The sequence below is a fragment of the Sinohyriopsis cumingii genome, chromosome 15, assembly GCF_028554795.1.
Source record: "Sinohyriopsis cumingii isolate HCF-2022 chromosome 15, ASM2855479v2, whole genome shotgun sequence".
Taxonomy (NCBI): domain Eukaryota; kingdom Metazoa; phylum Mollusca; class Bivalvia; order Unionida; family Unionidae; genus Sinohyriopsis; species Sinohyriopsis cumingii.
Genome location: NC_142975.1, coordinates 119,602,076 through 119,619,479, shown reverse-complemented (window position 1 = coordinate 119,619,479; position 17,404 = coordinate 119,602,076). Strand labels below are relative to the sequence as shown.

At 35.4% G+C, this 17,404-nt stretch overlaps 1 protein-coding gene across 3 annotated transcripts in view; it reads left to right on the top strand.

Moving 5' to 3' along the window:
• Window positions 1-17,404, top strand: part of LOC149782592 (uncharacterized) — a 43,755-nt gene that overhangs the window by 9,719 nt on the left and 16,632 nt on the right. The window contains exons 3-8 of one of the 3 annotated variants that reach the window (XM_089934062.1): window positions 919-2,352; window positions 2,997-3,179; window positions 5,867-6,079; window positions 8,814-9,032; window positions 11,299-11,526; window positions 15,081-15,397. In XM_089934062.1, coding sequence (XP_089790188.1) covers window positions 919-2,352; window positions 2,997-3,179; window positions 5,867-6,079; window positions 8,814-9,032; window positions 11,299-11,526; window positions 15,081-15,397 — 2,594 coding nt within the window. Of the gene's footprint in view, window positions 1-918; window positions 2,353-2,996; window positions 3,180-5,866; window positions 6,080-8,810; window positions 9,033-11,298; window positions 11,527-15,080; window positions 15,398-17,404 lie in introns of all 3 variants that reach the window. The other 2 variants (XM_089934061.1, XM_089934063.1) reach the window with 2 other exon arrangements.

Here is a 17,404-nt window from a genome sequence, read left to right as displayed (position 1 = left end):
GTGAGAAAGTTAGCAAAGATAATGATAACAATGTGATATCAGCGAGTAGAACTGACGTTTTACTGCCATGGAGTTATTGCGTGATTTATATGTCATCCATGTCATATTTGCGCCAAATACTTTTGTGAAAAAATAATTTAGAACATACATAAAATCTTACCGAAACTCAGTAGAATTTAATTTAAAATTTCAAACTATGCTAAGACTTTTTACAAAATACCTTTATTTTTATTTGCTGTTGCTTCTCTCGTTTTGGTTCAGTGAAATATTTCGAGTTTCCTTAGGGTAAATTTGCCATACTCAGACATATCTAACGTTTCTTCCAATACAATTTGAGCAATCGATTATTCGCCAAAATGTTGATTGTAATTGTATATATAAATTATTCCATAAGGCAGGGTCAGGAAACTTCCCAAGTTCTCAGCAGATCAGTAATTGAACCAATGATTCTCATTTAAAGTGATATGTAAACATGCTGTCATTTAAAAAATATTGGAATTGCACATACAACTTGTAAAGTGTACATACTATGCGGCAAATGAGTACTGCCTAATCCATCTGAAACTGCATGAAATATCATTCGTCATAATGCAAGTTAAAGGTTTTAATTGCTTATGCAAAATGGCGCCATGCTAAAGTCTTCCCCTTTTTTTGCAGTTCTAATAATTGAATCTATGTGCTAGCAGATAGTTATATTTGTGAATTTTGTTGACAACCATTCACCAGTCGTGCTTCATTAAAGTGGCATAAATTGAAATATATTCAACAAATAGACAATTATATGCAATACTGAATATCGTACGTGTATCCATTCGGATTTTGATTTCGTTAGTTTTAATTTGTGTAAGAATTAAATACTAGATTATAAAAAAGCTACATTTTTTTCGGTTTTGTTAACAAACTTTCATTGTGTTGCAGCAGTACCTCCACATGGCACGAAAGCAAACATTGACTTTTTGTCATTAGAAGAAGCTAGGAAAATATATATACAGTGTCCTTTATGTCATGAAGAATTTGACATCAAAGCCGACGGTGACCATCCAGTTTTATTGCCATGTCTGCATTCCCTAGGGAAGAAGTGTGCCATCAAACTTCGGCAAAATTTCAAGCTCCAATGCCCAATATGCAAGATTGTTCATCATATGCCGAATATTGACGTGATACCAATAGATCCGAGCAAGGATGTACTTAAGGAATATCTAACTATCCGTGAGGGTTCAATACCATGCAGCTCCGGTTGTGAAAGACAATCTCACTTCCGTTGTATGGAATGCATCGTCTTTTTATGTGAGGCCTGTTCCACAAATCATCGACAGAATGTGATGTTTCGTGATCACAGGATTAAGTTGCTGAAAGAGATTCGTGATAGTGAGACATTAATAGACATAAGCAGGATTGCTATGTGCACAGTTCGCGGCCATGAGAAAAACGAGCTGATCGCATTTTGTGAAAGTTGTGACATGCTTGTATGCACCACCTGTGCACTCTCAAAGCAACACAAGTCGGAAAATCACAACATAGAAATCGATCTTGTGAAGGTTTATAATGATAAAAAGGCAGCAGTACGCACTGTAATAGAACGATTGCAGACAAAGAAAGATGATATAGAGTGTGTAATTAAGTCTGTTGAACGGGAAAAAATGGAAGCTCAGAGCGATCTAGAGAAGGTTCTAAACGACATCAACGAGATATTTTATCGGTGTGAAAAGGCCCTTAAATCGCGACGTGAATGTCTCAACAATCAGGCATTAATATTCACTAAAGATTCAATAGAGAACTTGGACACTCAACTTGAACGGCTGCGCACCTATGAACAATATATAGAAAACGCAAGAAATTTGACCACCGAGAAACTCAGTTTTTGTGGGAATGTTAGTTTCATCAGTGTGGAAAAAGTATTGTCGCAATGCATCAAAAACCTTATTGACCAGCCACACGATAACCATCCTTGTCGAATCGCATCATTTCGTTTTTTGAAAGAGAATATAGAGGAAGCTATCAGTCAGACATTTCCAAATCTAGGACTCCTGTGGATATCCGATGTTTGTCCATGGAAGACTGAAGTCGAACTTTATTCCGAGGTGTATATCGGTGAAGATACTCGTGTACTTTCTATTCGCTTAGTCACCTTCAAAGGAAATGTATCAAATACACCTTTCCAAGACGGAATGGTGCAAGCGAAAATAATGGATCCAGACGGGAAAGCGTTACAGGTGAATCTGGTAGCAAGGAAGGAAAGTTGCACTGTTCTGGATGCACACATTCATCCAGAAAAGGCAGGAAAACACGGGTTCCACATCGAAGTACTGGGGAGGACGTTGAAGGCCGGGAAAGGATTCTTTGTTGTCAAAGGTAAGATAGATGTAAGTTATACTCTCTCTCTACAGAATATCTGAAACATCAGAAGCAGATAGTTGAGATGGAAATTTTACTCTGGTCTGGCTTTAACATGTTTATTTTTACCCATCGCCTGCAGAGTTGAGAGGGAAGATAATAATTTGCTCTTTCATTCACCCGTCTCTTTTGCATGTTGTTTCGAAATTCAATGTTTTGTTTCTTTTTATTCGCTTTCTCTTTATATACCCATTCATCACTCCCCTACGTGAACGAAACTGCAATATATCCCGAAAATATATAATTATTTTAGACTGAATAACTTCTAGTTTCCAAACTGCTTTACTAGCACAGGATACAGCCTTTAAAAGGCAGTTGATTAGTTGATTGACGCAAATAAACATATAAAACACGAAATGTTATTTATTGTCCACAAGCAAGCAACAGTCTTGTTCTCAGCAGTATTTAAAACCATTTGAGTCATACATTATTGACTCTATCCACTTTGCATCTGGGTAATACAGAGGTCATTGGTGCCAATTCGTTTACATTTTCAGTTGCATATACACTTCCTCAGTGCATTCGAATAAACGTTGTAGATTCTGAGTGAGTCTGAATCAGGCATACATTGGCATTAAATATATCCTTTTTCTTACCTTGAGAATCAACACCGGTACCAAAGCCACTAAAATCAGAATCTTCTCCCAAGACTTTGACCACTACCAAAGGAGCAACAGCGACGACAATAATATCCTCCTCAAATGTGACAATGTCATTCACCACAAAGACACAACTGGACACAGCGGGACCAGAACATTCAAAATTGAAAAGAGAAGGAAAGATAAGTATGTCACCTTACTGTGATACAGGACGCGTGGTTGGAGCTATATCAGTCATTTAATAAATACATTGTATGAGATATTATACAATTCCGTTTCTTCTCATAGTACACTGGTGTTTTTGATAGATTAGTTCCATTTGTTGCACAAGTATGCTGCGTAAGTAAAACGTAAATGACACGGAACCCTGTATCTGATTGAAAAAATTCACATTTTGATGAACTCATCAGACAAATATGAGTAGGAAGAAAACTGATAATACTGAATCAAGATGCAATAGCATTCAGCTTTTTTTTTACTATCTTTAGCATATGTAATTAGTACATTGCAACATATACAATATTAAGACACCATCTGGTGGAAAACAAAACTTAAATACATCCACTCATGAACAGCCTGAATGCAGTTCAGAAGAGATTAATGGCACGTGTTCTGATGTCCATCTTACTGTCATGGTCTTTGCTTACAGTGTCATACTACTGCAAATGTAATTAATGTACCTTTCGAGGAAAAAATGCAAAAGTTAATGTGTTTTTTTCCCATGACATTCCGTGCCATACTAGTTATTGCATTCAATGAATAGAAAGTTTTATTATTTACTCTCTAAGTCTTATAAAATTTATCTATTTTGCCAGATGAATTATTGTTTGAAACCTTATTTAAAATTATACACCGTATAGTTAGTATAGAGGGTTTTAAGTGTGGAATACAATATTTCAGTAGCAACATGAAAAATATACATTTTTAATGCTCTTTCCATCTGGTATAAGACAGCATAAATGCACACACTCCTGCAACAAAACATAATGCAGAAGTTATTTAAATCCAGCATACTGCCATCATATTTGCTTATTGCTGCAAACAAATGCAGATATAATATTTGCTGCGTGCTTCTTCCAGAGGGATGTATAAAACATGGTATTTTGCATCATATTTCGTATAATAATCATTTTGGCTGGATGTGGAGGTATTCCATAGGTAAACGTATATTCTTTTCTGATCATTATGACATTTTTCAATTCCTTGCGGTCAGTTCTAATTCAGCAGATGAATGTTTATATATCATCTTTATTTGTAACTAGTTTGTTCTACTTTAAGTGTGGAATGTTTTGTTCTGGGGACATTGATAAGTTATTTTGCGTGTTCGTTATCTTGTTGAGGAGTGACCATTATTAAGTAATGATGAGTACGTGCATATTATTAGAAAAGTAGACCAATAACAAGGCGGAAATAATATCTTGTCAATTAATAATAATAATAATAATAATAATAATAATAATGACTTTATTTAAAGAGGGTAACACAATTAGCTAAGAACTAATCTACATTGAGGTCCTCATACAAAAGAATTTATTTATTTTAGCTGCATTTCTGAAGCCACTGGAAAGATTTGGTTTGGAAGAAGGAAATAGAGTGGACATTTATAATCTAAGCTGGAATACTATTCCAGAGCAAAGTTCCAGAGTATTGAAAACCTTTTAAAATAATTCCTTTTTGGTGTGGAAATTTTATACTGTTTGATAGACATGGATCACAGATGGGGAGTATTGGCAGGTAACCTATACTGGAATAGTGATTATAAATATTCAGGAGCACTATTATTGGAGATCCTGTACATTAATTGGCTTTTTCCAAACGGATTCGGTCTTTAATATGTAATATTTTTAACTTACCAGCTAAATTTTCATTGCTTTCTTTCTGGACTGATAGCAGCTCAAATGCTCTATTTTGAAGATATGCCATCTTCGCTATGTTTTTATCATTTGAATTACCACATACTGTATTACAGTAATCTAAATAGGATTGTATGTATCTGCTACAACATAGTTTTCTGTGCCTTTCAGGGAGAAACTGTCTTATACTACTAAGAAGCCATAAACGTGAATTGACTTTTTTAGTGATATGTTTGATATGTTCAGTCCATGATGGTTATTATCTATTAAAATACCAAGTAGTCTATCATGACAAACCATTTGTCAATTTTATTTATCTTTCCATGACAGACATAGTTCATCACCATCAAGATTTTTCCTTTTTTGCCGTTAACAGGCAGAATATTAAAAATTAAGGAATATGTTTCTATCTTTTACCTGTTATTGCTGAAATATTAGTCACCAAGATGATGTCCACGTTGTTAGGTACAACACGGCCTTATAATCATCGTTTATATTCCTTCTTAGCTTTGTTGATAATTACTGAGCACAAAGATCACGTAATTTTCCTTAACGTAAGATTAGTCTCTTCATATATGCATATTATCTGTCTCTTTGTTTGCCGCTACGTGGATAAAATGGCAAGATATTTCAGACATTGTTGATAGGTATTATCCTATCGCGTTTACATTGCTGTTTAAGTAAGGCAGATACGATCTCAAAGAAGCATTTGATTGAGTGATTGATTAATGTTAAGCGGGAAGTTGATATTACACTGTATATATTGTGGGATTTCATTCTTCCAGAGACATACACCTCTTCGACCGACCAGTTGGATCTAAGAATGTTTTAACACGGATAGTTCTTGACATCAGATCTGCATACTTTATACCGCAGCGTCATATGATTAGTGGTAGCACTTGATCAACAGTTTCAAAATATCCAACACATTTTTATTCTTTTGTTAAAGCTGTTATACTTTATGGCCCATTTATATACTGATAACATATTGCTTTTCTCTGTTACCTAAATCATCAACAGCGATGTCAGCGCCGATTCAGTTGGATACAGTATCGAGCGTTTTGACAACCAAAACAGATGCAATGGCGACAACAGCCGCAAAGTCAGACGTGACAATAGCAGCCTATGCAAAATTACCAATGGAAACAGCTGGATCAGAAATATCTAACTCGACGAAAGTTGAAATGATCGTAACACCCCGTCAGAGTGATATAGGAGCTATATCAACCACTGGTAATATTAAGAGCATCTACATTAAATGTCATCACTGAATTAGTTATGTTACACTGCTTCATGTTTATCCAATAATGCACTGCTTGTATTGTTACTTCAGCTGTAATGGTATGCTGTTGGTATTTCTTTGTGAACTGAACTGTTTTCCTTTGGAGACAAGAAACTGATCAAACAGAACTAATCAGCAATAGGATGAATTGTCGACCTGTATCTATGTCCTCCATCCGGTTTAAAACAAAAGTTGGATGTACAACCTATTACAAAACACAATGCAGAAGTTATTTATGACTTGTAAGTGTTTTCAACCATATCTTCATTGCATAACATCTGCTTGCAGCTTCACTGTAATGTGGATATGAACCTTTGTACTTGGACGTCAACAAATATTAAGTTTTTTTTTAATAAAAAAATCATATTCCGTACCATCATCATTTACTACTGGATTTGGAGTAATTTCATTTATTTATTTTGCAGTATATGGTGGTCTGATTAAGATGTTGTTATTCTTTTACGAATTAACCATTCTTAAGTATTAACTTTTCTTAAGTGATATCTCTTCTTTCTTTACTTATTTGAATAGGTGCATATTGTTGCAAGAGAAAATCGAGGGTGTTGTAGAAATCCTTTGACAATTCAAAGCAGAGGATTCAACATTTCGAATTATTATGATAAATAACTCTGGTGCTTTGTTGGTGTAGTTTTTCTTTGTAAAATGCTAATGATGGCGGTGCAAAGTGGGAATAACTTTTGTAAATGTACATATCCTTCCACTTTTATTTAAAATGGCCAAGAAAGCTTGCAAAAGTCTGTACTGGGAACTTCAAGCTCTTTCCTTTATCAGCAAAACCCCCAGTATTTTAATTTCGGAAAGGAAATATGCTATTATCTCAGACATTGACGATATCATCGATATTAGTAAAATCTGATATAAAACATTTGTAAACTGATCTTGTATCAAAGGCACCTACACGAAAACCTAAGATGGGTGAATTGCGCAGATGTGGCGGCACATAATTATATAACATATTTGACCATTGCTGAGCACAATGATGGCGTAATCTTGTCCACGCACGATTAGCCTCTCTTGACTTGCATATTTATTTCACTCCTTGCTTGCCTCCACGTTGACTAAAGGGCAACAGACATCAAAGATTGGTGATTCAAACAATGTATGATATTGCGTCGATTCAACGTTAGACAACCACGGTAGATACGGCTTTTATAAAGCAATTGATTGATGGGTGTTCAGTGGCAAATCAACATCACAAAAGTTCTATATTGACAAGTTGGTTTCCCCAAAGAAATAAATCACTATTGCCAACCAGTCCTGATCTAAGCAAGATTTAAACTAGCATGACCCTTCTCTAGACTAAGATGCGCATCCTATGCACTGTCAGACTGTAGCATCAGACTTTTAGTGGTACCACAATCATTCATCTTTTCAAAATTTGTAGCATATTTTTATTCTTTTTGTAAGGTTGTTGCATTTTATGGAGAGCATAAATGCCTTTGCAATAAAGAACACTGTACACTATATTTATACTTTTTGAAACGCCTTCGATGAAAAGATGAATGGTATGGGTACGCGGAAAGCGTTTTTCTTTAAAGTAGGAAGGATTTGCTGATTATCTAGGGAAAATAAGATAGTGTTATAACTTTATTGACGTTGAATGATGAATGAAGCTTCCTGGATAAGTTCATTAAAATAATGTAAAAAATGCATGGAAATGAAGATTATCTTTTGACTATTCACATTTAAGCACCAGTCAGGTTCCATACATAGCGTTTTTGAAATACATTATTAACCCATGTAGAAGGCAAATACATCAGTTGATATCTTTCTTTTGTATCGTTTGATAACAAATGTTCATTTCTCTCAAGTCATCTGTAAGTCTGATTATTTAGCATTTCACCATGTCAGTTTTAATATTGTTTAACATGCAAAATAGCGGAAAGTTTATGATTTGTTCAACTTCTGCGTGCAGTTCTTGCCATGGCTGTAATCAAGCACTTAAGTTAGACATTGTTTTAGGCTACATGTGATTGTAGTGTGCTCCACTTAAGGGGCAAATCCGTATCTCAATCAAATCTTGTCCATGGGAAAGTTGTTATTGAGTGTGGAGTTAAGAGCGTAACACAATAAAGGACATGAACTGTTAATCGAAGTCGACCGTTAATAATGCAACTAAAAGAATTCAAAGAATTTAGGAAAAATAAAGAAGAGTATCTGTGTGATTTGGATTTTTAATGTAACTTTAAACAATTTTCAGTCATATCGCTACGATCTCTGTGATGTGGCAGCTTATAGTGATGTTTAGCATTTGGGCATCATGCCGCAGACATGTAACATGATGTCTCTCACTGTCATGTTCTCCTGGCACCAGTCGGACCAGCCTTTTCACTAATCTCGTAATACTGAGCGCATAGCGATGCAGCTGTTAGTACCATTTATATACGTTTTTGGTATGACCCAGCCAGGGTTCGAACCCGTGAGCTGCTACATGCGAGGCAGCCTCTCTAATCATCAGTTCACCGGAGCAGTCCAAAAGAAAGAAGAAACAAATTTTCAATAGTAGAAGCTAGAAATAGTTGCATAAATGTTAAAGCTTACAATTGAAAAGAATACGTGTATAGAAGTTTGCTTCTGTGCTAGCAGTTTAACTAAACTGTTTGATCGATAGTGTACACCACCATAGTTATATATTTGTAAACTCTTTTCTATTGGCTAAAGCAGCAACAACGATTCCAGCTCCTCATCAGTTAAATCCAGCATCGAGCATATTAACGACGAAAATAGACACAAAGGCTACAACAACAGGAACATCAAATGAGACAATATCTGCCTCCGCCAAAGCACGAACAGAAACAGCAGGATCAGAAATATGTAAAGCAACAAAAGTAGGAACGATAACAACATACGTTGATAGTGATAGAGGAACAACATCAACCGCTGGTAATACTCAAAGAAAATAAATATAATGTTGTCGCTGCTTTAGATATTTACTCTTCCATATTTTTCGATAATGAATAGCAATTACTAGATTTGCTTCGTCATCTGTACTAGTATGTTGTATGAGCAACGGAAATAAAATGACCCCCAATGGCAGATTATGTTGTTAAATTTCTTTGTGAACTCATCCGGATTCCTACAGTGGAACGAGAACTGATGCTATCGAAACAATGCTTAATAAGACGATGGCTTCTCAACATATATTCCATTGTCTTTTGGATATTTAAATATTAACATGGAAATATACAATATGAAGGCTCTTTCCATCTGGTGTAAAATTATCCATAAATGGACACACTCTTGCAAATTCTAGTACGAAACGCAATGCACAATTTCTCAACGCATGGAAGTGTTCTTATATCCACCTTATTGCCATAGCATTTGCCTACAGTTAGAAAGTAGTGCTGATATGGCCAAGTTTACATAGTTGTTTACAAGGGAAATTATAAAATAAATGTCATGGTTTTTCTCATTAGTTTTCGTACCGTCATTCATTACTGGATTTGGTGGAATTCCCAGTTTCAACAAAAGCAAAAAGAAGAAACAATGTTTCATTAATAGAAGCTAGAAATGGTTGTATAAATATAAAAACCCTTCAACTGAAATCATAGTTATATAGAGGATTTTTTCTGTGATTTCAGTTTTACTGAATTGGGTTAGATATATTGTTTGCAACATTATATTTATATATTCAGATACATTTTTAAATATTGGGTAGAGCAGCAACAACGATTCTAGCGCCAATACAATCAAATTCATCATCTTGTATATTAAAGAGGAAAACAGGTACAGTAGTGACAACAAAAGCAACATTAATTTTAACAATATCAGCGTTCGAAAAAGCACCAATAGAAACAGAAAATAATAAATAATCAGAAATATCTAAAGCGACAAACGTAGGAACGATAACAACTTCCCTCCATAATGATACTGGAACTACGTCAACCGCTAGTAATACGCAAAACACCTAGATTAAATGTCATCACTAATGTATATATTTTCCCTCTTTCATGTTTTTCCGTATTGCATTGTAATTGCTAGATTTGCTACGATAGCTGTACTGTATGTTGTAACTGAAACGGAATTAAAATCAGCCCTAATGGCAGAATCAACAATTTATTTATATTTGAACTCACCCAATCTCCATCAGCATGATGGGAATTGTTTTTATTGAACCAAAGTACATTAAAAAGAATTATCAGGACAGACACCATTGTGATTAGCTTACTTAAATAGTAACATGGAAAATATAAATTATTAAGGTTCTTTTTTGATGTAGTCTAAAACTACACCCTATGGCAAAGTATGATAAAGAACGTCAAATAAGAGCTACTTAAATCATGGAAGAGTTCCTATCTCCATCTTGTTGCCATAACATTTGCTAACAGTTGGAAATTAATGTTGATGTGGCCGATGATGTTGCATTTACATATCGTATTAAGCAAACAACGCGAAATTATGTTGTATCGCCGACAGTGATTAAAAAAGAACGAGAAAGGTAATATTTTTGATGTAGTTGCATCTAGTAGTTTAATTCTATTTGTCACCAAAATGCCGACGTTTCTAATCAGAACTTGGCTGTTATTTACGGTTTATTGAATATATTTTTCCTTTACTTTGTTGACTGTTACTGAGCACAATGAATGCGTGTACGTAGGATTAGTCTCTCTTGATATGCATGTTTATCTCTCATCTTGTTAGTCTCTGTGTGGTACAAAACGGCAACATATTTGAAAGATTGACGATTTGAAGCAAGCATATATATTGCTGCATTGATTGAATCGTACATAAGAGCGGCAAATACGGCCTCAGTAAAGCAATTAATTGATTGGTTTTCAGCGGGATATTAAGATCGAAAGTTTTACATTGACGGGTTGTTTTGTCCCCAAGACGTACACCAATTAACTCTGGATAATTTCATTGAAATAGAGTATCAATGCATGGAAATTAAGATTGGTTATTGACTATTTAGACAACTTAGATCGCCAAAGACGTTTCCAGTATAACGTCATTGAACTACAACATTAATCCATGTACAATGTTAGGGTTAGGGCTTAAGGTTAGGGTTAGGGTTAGTTAGGGTTAATGGATATCTTTCTTTATTATCTTTTGATAAGAAATGTCCAAGTTACCATGTTCTGTGCCTGCAATTTTACAACACTGGGTTTGCATAATCATAGTTATATATTTATATACTCTTTTCTATTAGCTAGAGCAGTCACAACGATTTCCGCTCCTCATCAATCGACTCCACCATCGAGCGTATTGCCGATGAAAACAGGTACAATGACGACAACAACAGGAACAATAAATATGACAATATCCACCTCCTCAAAAGCAACAACAGAACCAGCAGGATCAGAAATATCGAATGCGACAAAAGTAGGGACGAAAATAACAACCCGTAATAGTGATACTGGAACTACATCAACCGTTGGTAATACGCAGATCATCTACATATAATGTCATCAACGCATTAGATAGTGCACTCCTCCATGCTTTCCCATAATGTATTGTAATTGCTAGATTTACTGCATCAGCCGTACTTGTATGTTGTAAGTGAAATGCGAATTAAATGAACCCAAATGGTAGATTCAAAACTATTTATTTCTCTGTGAACTCACCCGAGCTCCTCTAATGGGACGAGAACTATTAATATGGAACCAATAGTTAAGAAGAAAATGAATTCTCAGCACAGATTCCATTTTGTTTAGCATATTTAAATAGCAACATGCAAACTAAAAAGAATATAAAGGCTTTTTTCATCTGGTGTAAAACTAACAATAAATGCAGAACACCATTATATAGAACGCCATGCAAGAGTTACATAAATCTGGCAAGAGTTCGTATCTTAACCGTATTGCTATAACTTTTGCTTACAGGTGAAAAGTAATGCTGATATGGCCAATAGTACGTAGTTGTTACAGGTGGAAAGTAATGCTGATATGGCCTATATTACGTAGTTGTTACAGGTGGAAAGTAATGCTGATATGGCCTATATTACGTAGTTGTTACAAGTGGAAAGTAATGCTGATATGGCCAATAGTACGTAGTTGTTACAGGTGGAAAGTAATGCTGATACGGCCAATAGTACGTAGTTGTTACAGGTGGAAAGTAATGCTGATATGGCCAATAGTACGTGATTGTTACAGGTGGAAAGCAATGCTGATATGGCCAATAGTACGTATTTGTTTACAGATGAAAGTATAAAACAAAACAGCTAAGAATTCAAAATTGACTAAATTAACATTTGACGTAAATATCTCTGAATTGATTGTTTTAACATTGGCTTCTACATGAAAAACAAAGATGGTTGAGTTGCAAAGGTATTGCCGCATCTACATTTCATATTAGCCAAACAACGTGTAAGTATGTCATATCGCCGACAGTGATTAAAACGGAATGAGAAAGGTAATATTTTTTATGTAGGTTTCATCTAGTAGTTATGTTCTATTTGTCCCAAGGATGTCTACTTTTTTATTTAAACCAAATTAGAACAATACCTCTCAATTGCGGTTTATTGAATATTACGGAGCTCAGTGAATGCATTCACGTAGGATTTGTCTTTCTTGATAAGCATCTTTATCTCTCACCATATTTTTCTATGTGTGGATAAAACGGCAACATACTTAAAAGATTGATGATTTGGACCATATATCTTGCAGCAAGGAGATAATCGTAAACAAGCGCGGTAGATACACGACCTCTATAAGGAAATCAATTGATTGGTGTTCAGCGCAAATTATTTTTTCCTGGATAGCCACCAACTACAGTTGACTGCTGATGTTGAGACTGATTTGTGTCACAGAATCCATTTCTGAATAGACACTTACTTGTGAACGTAATCGCTTCAAAATGAATTTGCTTGCAGCACCAGAAAAACTGGTTACTATCGATATAGCCCCGCAAACATTCCACTTGGTGCACCTACGAAGGTTGTTGTTATCGTGAGTCCTGCTACTCCGAGACCAACAGTTGTTGCCGCGTCAAGACAACAAATAGCATCAACAACCAAACACGCGCGTTTTGTAGTTTTCGATCAGCACGGTTCTCTTGGTGATTCCACTGGAGAAATTATGTTAGTGAATAATATTAAATTTTTGGGTGATTTTGCGTTCTTGGGTGTCTATCACCATTTCATTTAAAAGTACACCAATTCAGCCTGTTCCTTTTACATCTAACTGTCGTCATTGTCCAATAAGTGTGATCCGAACAAGTGCGACCTATATGAATGTCTGTTAAGTAATCGTGGTTACGAACCTTTTGTTCTCACATAATTTTGCTTTTAATTTTATTTTGTGCTTTGTTTTAGTTGAAGTGTATTTATTCTTTCTCCGAACCAAACATTCTGCATTTATTTATCTTAGTCCCCCACACACTAGTTTTACAGTTGTACAATTATTTTTGACAAAGGTATTTTCCTTTTCAAAGTACCAATCTGGTAAAAGGTTTTGTTCCAACAGGGTGATCATGTCCGTTCTTGTAGTCATTAGGTCAACCATATTGTAATTTGTTAATATGCCATTGTCTTTCTGTTATTCCTAGTCTAACATTTGGTATATTTGGAAACAAAAGCATTATCCTGTCCACATGTAGTCAATATATTTAGAGACTTTAATTTTTATAAAAATGTTTATTTGTTACCTGCAAGAGCACTAAGCAGTGTCCACACTGCCACAACATATTTTAGGCGCCTATCGGCGTCTGACCTATCGATCACTTAAAACATTGTATGACTAAGTGGTATTCGTCGTCTCGTCGGTCGAACTCAGTCATGATGCAAACTTGTATCCAAAAATCTCAAACAGCAATAAAGTTGTAGAGCAGTATGGAACGTGTGACAGAAAACAGAAGACGAGAACAACAGTTACGTGACAAGCCTTCATACGACGACTGCCAAATACAGTAAACGACACATCTTCTAATGGGGATTCATATGTATACCAAGTCAGAAGCAAACACGTTAACTTAATAGATTAATTAAATTCTCACAGAACCGGAGTCGCATCAAAAACGATTTTGCAGACAGACGAAAAGCGACTATACAGCATAAGAAAAGGGAAACGGCTTTATAACTGTAAAAAACAACAACATTGCATTGAAGCAAACCCTGTGAAAAAGGACAATAACTACAGCGAAAAAGGCATTCAGTTACATTCATGCTAAGTAGAACTTAAGCAAAAAAATATTTCTTTATAAAAAGTTTGAACATGTTTGTCATATGTACATGATATTGTATATTATATTGTACTGTTGGCCTCGCAAGATTCAGCGCCTTTTTCGATCGAGGAGCGCCATACGTACCTGTCCTGAGCAGGTTGCTCCTACGTCTCAGTCCGTATGGAAACATCCTTCAAAGATTTCTTCAATGACATATTCGTAATATGTACATTATATATATATATATATATATATATATATATATATATATATATATATATATATATATATATATATATATATATATATATCGCTATAGAACAACCTTAAATAAACAGAATTTATCATTGTATGAATATCTTTATATATATATATATATATATATATATATATATATATATATATATATATATATATATATATATATATATATATATATCGCTATAGAACAACCTTAAATAAACAAAATGTATCATTGTATGAATATCTTAATATGAGATTTCTAATTCCAAAATGGTTGCCTGCTTCAAATGAATCAAAGTTGGAAGAGTTTGTTCATGCTATAATTTACATACGTTTATTAGTAGTAGTAGCAGTAGCATTAGTATTACTGGTATTTTCATCACCATCCTGGTTTTCATCGTCTTCGTATCATCAGTGGACGAGTGTGCAACTATTAGTTTTGCGCAGGAGTTATGTCGTAGTTATCGTAAATGTGTGTTTACATAAAGCTTGGATTTATTTATATTGAATCATTGTAAACATTATATAACTGAGTTCACTCGCACCGGAAATAACAGTAAGAATCTTAATTTCATTCTTGTTCTTTAGTAATGTCTTTTGAGAGAAAGAGATACATTCTGGTTGTGGCCATAGCCATCGGAAGGACATTTTCTACGTATGCCTTCCAGTTCAACCACAACTTCGAAAAAAATCCTACTAAAATTTCCGTGCCGCAGATATGGAATGACGGGCAACGAACACTTATTTCCTGCAAAATTCCGACGTGTCTCCTCCTGGACAAGGATCAGAAAATCCACAGCTTTGGATTTGAGGCGGTGGACAAATATGCGAAGCTCTGCGCAATAAAGGCCAATAGAGAATGGTACTTCTTCAGGAGGTTCGATATGAAATTAGAAGACGGTAAGGTATGTGATCAGTATAATATGCAGCATTTATATAAAGTTTAAAAGAGGGTTTTCGTGAGAAAAAAAAACTGCATTAACTTCAACTGAGCTAGTGAAAAGAACCAAATATCGGGTTTATGATGTTATTGACTCTCGGTGCTGAAATGCAAATATTATGAAAGAGAATAAGTCAAGATAGAGCAGGTTTTCAAATGTTAGGAAATGTGTGCTATCAGACGCTTCTGGGAGGAAGATATGATTTGTGAAGAGCGAAAGGCGGGGAGGGAAAGGAAATTAATTGGATGGTAGTAGTTAAGTGGGATACTATAGGGACAATGGGACTTAGCATTAAAAAGACCCCTGGGACACTTTAGGGACAATGGAAATTTAACATGGAGAAAAATCGTGGGTCACTTTAGGGACAATGGGAATGTAACATAGAGTTTGGGTCTGTCTAGGGACAAGGGAAATTAACATGGGAATAGAGTTTGGGTTTGTCTAGGGACAAGGGGAATTGAATATGGGATTTTTTTTTTTTTTTTTTTTAAAATGTTTTTTTTTTTAAATTTAAATTTAAATTTAAATTTAGAAAAGGGGTAGGCAAAGGAAAGGCTATCTCTTTTCGAGAAATATGGCTGGCCCTGAAAAGGGCCTTTGGGTTTATGTTAATATTAATATTAACATAGATGGCATCTGTCACATCTTCTTCTTCTTCTTCTTAAACTCCTTCTAACTACCGGTCCATACACAAGTACCCTCTTGAGACATCCTTGTCTTTCTATGTAAACTCTCCTCATCCATTGACTAGTATCTGTCCTATCAACAACAGTCCACTTTGACCTGACATACATGAGCATGTCCGTCCTAAACATCATGGAAGACACAAGGGTGGATGACTCAACTGTGGTCCACATCTTGAAGCGACGAGAATAGGTGAATCAATGCAGTGAACTGTGCTTATTTATAGGTACAGGAAGGATTGAAACGGATTGAATTCATTCACCAATCCGAACACGCGTTACAAAATTCAGTCAGCTCGCATCCAATCCGAAGAGAGCAGTCTGTGACGTCACGTGGTCTATATAGATTCGTTAGCGCTTGTGTACAGTCAATCTATGCGACAGTGATTCAACATGACGGAAACTCAGAAAACGATCCATTGGGGTGCACCAGCAGGGGAGACTGCCCAAGGGAACCCGGACTTACTTTCAGAAGAGGTACACTGGGATTTTGTGGATTTTCTTACCTCGCAAGAATTTGTTCCGGAACCTTCGTTACCTTCTTCATTACCGCAAGTGGAGAATTTTAGACAGAGACAGAAAGAAGAATTGGAGAAATTTATGCAACGACAAAAGGAAGCGGAACAAGCTTTTCTCCTACAGCAACAGCAACAGCAACAAGAAGAGGTAAGAAAAAAACAACAGCAACAACAGCAAGAAGAAGTAGCAGCAAAGAAACAAGAGGGTGAAAATCAAACGGCTACGGTACTGTTGGACATTTTAGCGGAGTTAAGAAGTCTGAAACAAATGTATCAGACTTCTTTATCACGACCGAAGAGAATACGACCTTCCCGAGCTAAACACGCCAACCCTGTGACTAAGCCTGTCCTACCACCCTTAGTGATTTCAACCCAATCATCAGAAGTAGGCCTTGGCCGTGGCAAAGGCTTAAGGCAGTTAAAGTTGATTGGTTAAACTCACCCCTACACCAAAATAAAAAGGCCCTTTTCAGGGCCACCCACATTTCTCGAAAAGAAATACAATTTCAATTTGCCAATAACTCAAAAATAAACCCCACCCATTTTACCCTTATAGTACGTGTCTGTGTATGAGTGCGTGAGTGTAGCTTCTTATTTTAAAATCAAAACTCAAAGACACTTACCTTATATCATTCATGTATTCTTTTATCCATTTTTTTACAATCCAATTCACAATTCACTACAGAACACTTTAATTAAAAGTTCATTGACTTCTTCTTTCTCCTTGTTTAGTCTCTCTGTTTTTTGAATTTCTTCACCGTTTTTACCTC